Genomic DNA, 3,083 nt, shown 5'->3' on the forward strand with positions numbered 1-3,083 from the left:
GCAAGGCCAGCGTCTCCTTCGCTCTGCCCCCGGCAGCCTCTTGAAGCGCATTTTTTTAATGCAAACCCCCCGCCCCCCAATTTAATTATCACACACACAACCAACCTCCCAGCGACGGAAGGGAAGACCTTCTTTTATTTTCATTGACAAGCGTTTTTACAAAGTTATAAGCAAGATACAATGTGTTTCATATCCTGTCCTTTAAAACTGGCAACCCCGTGAAATAAAGCAGCGGTAACATCCCCCGGCCCGCTCCCCTCAAGGCACGGCGGCGCTCCTAACCCTCAACCCTCCGGGCAGTGAAAGGTGATTTATTATTGTTCCTAGTCACAAGATAAATAATTCATTCCAGGTAAGTGCAGGAAATTCCACAAAAGCGACAAAAAATACCGACTCAGCAGATTGTTATTATTATTATTTTTGATCAGTGGTCCAACATAACGTTGTAGATTGCTGACCTCTAAATTGCTGTAACCTCTACCCAAGTCTGATTAAAGACAAGAAAAATACTACTCTCTATCCATTTGCAAACACCTGAATGTACAGAAAACGTCCACAAGGGCAAAAAATCAGTCCCCTAGCCATAAGGAACTTCAATTTAAATTGCAGAACAAGGCGATGTACAGGCTAAATCTTCCCCGTTCTTTCCCATCCTACTTACAAAATACAAATATGCTGAGCATCTGTATTCAACAACTCAGTTCTTTAATATTACAGGAAAATATTACCCAGATTTAAGCCTGCCATAGAAATAACTCAGAAATGACTACGATGGGAATATTTATGCTAAATACTTTCTGTACAGATGTATCTAATTAGTATCAGTCATAAACACCTTTTGTAGGCAACTGCAGCCTTTTTCACAGACAGTAACCATCGCTGCTTTGCTAGTCCTCTTTCATACAAAACACCGTATTAAAAAACGTCATGTCCCCTAATTTTAGCATGGCTAAAAGAGACTGCTGCTGCTCAACTGTAAAGCACACGTTATAAATTTGAAGACTCTTAATGTTCAGTACCAACTAGAAATAACTAATGATCTGTAAAAAAAAAGTAGCTGACAGTGAAATAACTAATGATTTCTAAAAAAAATTGGCTGACAGTGGTTTGTGTGTTTACAAATTAGTATTTCTGCATGCAATAGGAGGAAACGACTCAAAGTACTTTTGCAAGGAAAACATCTGTGACCTTAATGTTTGTATATGACAGTGTGGCTTCTGGAATAAATAGGAGTTGCATTTATTTTACAATAGCGACGTTGTAGTTGGTCCAGTTACTCAACAACGTTCCTTACTTATGTGGTAATATTTGCCTGTTCCTCTAGTGTCAATTCTCTGTTAGTATTATAGCATATTTTGATAGCATTAAATAATATTTGCACAGTTTGTTGAAGTTAAATGCCAACAAGTATTATGCTCTCGGGACTTTGTTATTTCTTCCCATGTCTTTATGGGCGTAAATCCTGCAGTCCTTACTGTATCATTAATCTTTGCTGTCCTGTACTGTATTATATTTATTCAGAAACAGTCTGAAACACCAGGCCAAATTTTTAAGGTGCCTTAAACTGACCTCTAAAGTGAGGTCTTCATCTCTAAAGCCCAATTTATTAAAATACTATTTTTCATTTCCAAGCTTTTCTGTGCACAGTCTTTAAATTGTGCATGCAAATAATGCATATAAGCAACTTTGTGCATAGATCATGATTTGATACGGATGATAATATGCTGGCTATGAAAGCAACAGGTCTCATTTTAATAACTGCTTTTGAAATGTGATTCTGCTATCCAAAATCTAAGCACAACCTTTGGCTGCTTTTTGCTTCAGTTAACAACTGTATTAGAAATTATATGCAATGATTATGATATTTCACAATGATTGCAATTTATGTATAGTTTATGAACCTGAAAAGGTTCTGGGTAATTCTAACTTAAGTAAGTCAGTAAGAATGGGAATGGTAGGACTTTTAACATTCTGTATCAGATAACCATAAGTGAATATATTTTATGGTGGGAAGTAAAACAGAAAGATGCTGCCTAATGGTTATAGTTATTGTAAACATTCTCATCTTTCCCTTCCATAAAATAAAACAAAATAAAATAGCCATAAAGTGCTCTGGAAGGCTATATAACCCAGAAGTGCAGAGTGGGACTGAGAAACCTGCTCCCATATTTTCCCCATTTTAAATATAACAATAAGAGGAAAAAAAAAATCAGAACACTTGTTTGCCTTTAGTATCAGTCAAAACTTTAAAATAATTAAGTAATCAGTTTGCAGAGTTTGCACAGAGTGTGGCTTTTGAGCAACCTACTAAATTAACTATTTGGTTCCGTTTAACTACTAAAAGTTTTATTTATTTCCCGTATACTGCATGCAAATACTAAAAGCATCCTCGAATAGCAATGAATGTACCAACCACCTAAGAATCATAGCAGTACTTGTCAAACCCATGCATTTAAAAATCATGAGCTACTCCCCTGCTAAAACACCTAAGAACAGTTAAGTTGTTAAAATAACTTTATAGTTGGGGGTGAGTTGTTTTTGAAGCATTCCGTGGTCACATTTTCAGACTTTTTCTATAAACATAAAATGTAGCAAATTTTAAGTGAAAGATGAGGTTCCCCAACAGTAACCTGGTTTTAAACAGTGAGGGCTTTAACCAAAAAGAAACCTATCACCCATCACTCATAAGGGATCCGTGCTAAAACTGCAAGAGCTGGCAATACAACAACAAAGCCCATTTCCTCTAGCCCCGACCCAAATAAGTATTCACAATTAAACAGGGATTTCTGGAGTAAATAAATCCTGCAGGGCTGGGCTGAAAAACGCTTCTTACTCTTCAGAGTTTTGCTGTGCATAACTATCTTCTCTGTTTTCTTCTGTGAAAATATCTGTTACTTCTGTGCTTTTTATTTCTGTGTGTGAAGATGATTCACCTTCTGGCTTCCCTTCACCCTCACAAGCCTCTGTATCTCCTGTGACCTCTACAGTGCTAGTCTCACCCTGCTCCGGCACGGAAGAAACTGGCATGTCTAGCAGTCCTGTTCTTGGGTTTTCTGTATCCAAAATGGGCACTTGTGTTGTGT

At 37.3% G+C, this 3,083-nt stretch overlaps 1 protein-coding gene across 1 annotated transcript in view; it reads right to left on the bottom strand.

Moving 5' to 3' along the window:
* Positions 1–516: 516 nt before the first annotated feature.
* Positions 517–3,083, bottom strand: part of FAM129A (family with sequence similarity 129, member A) — a 67,059-nt gene continuing 64,492 nt past the window's right edge. The window contains exon 16 of the mRNA XM_009324658.1: positions 517–534. Coding sequence (XP_009322933.1) covers positions 517–534 — 18 coding nt within the window. The remainder of the gene's footprint in view (positions 535–3,083) is intronic.

This window comes from Pygoscelis adeliae, unplaced genomic scaffold, assembly GCF_000699105.1.
Source record: "Pygoscelis adeliae isolate BGI_AS28 unplaced genomic scaffold, ASM69910v1 Scaffold126, whole genome shotgun sequence".
Lineage (NCBI taxonomy): Eukaryota > Metazoa > Chordata > Aves > Sphenisciformes > Spheniscidae > Pygoscelis > Pygoscelis adeliae.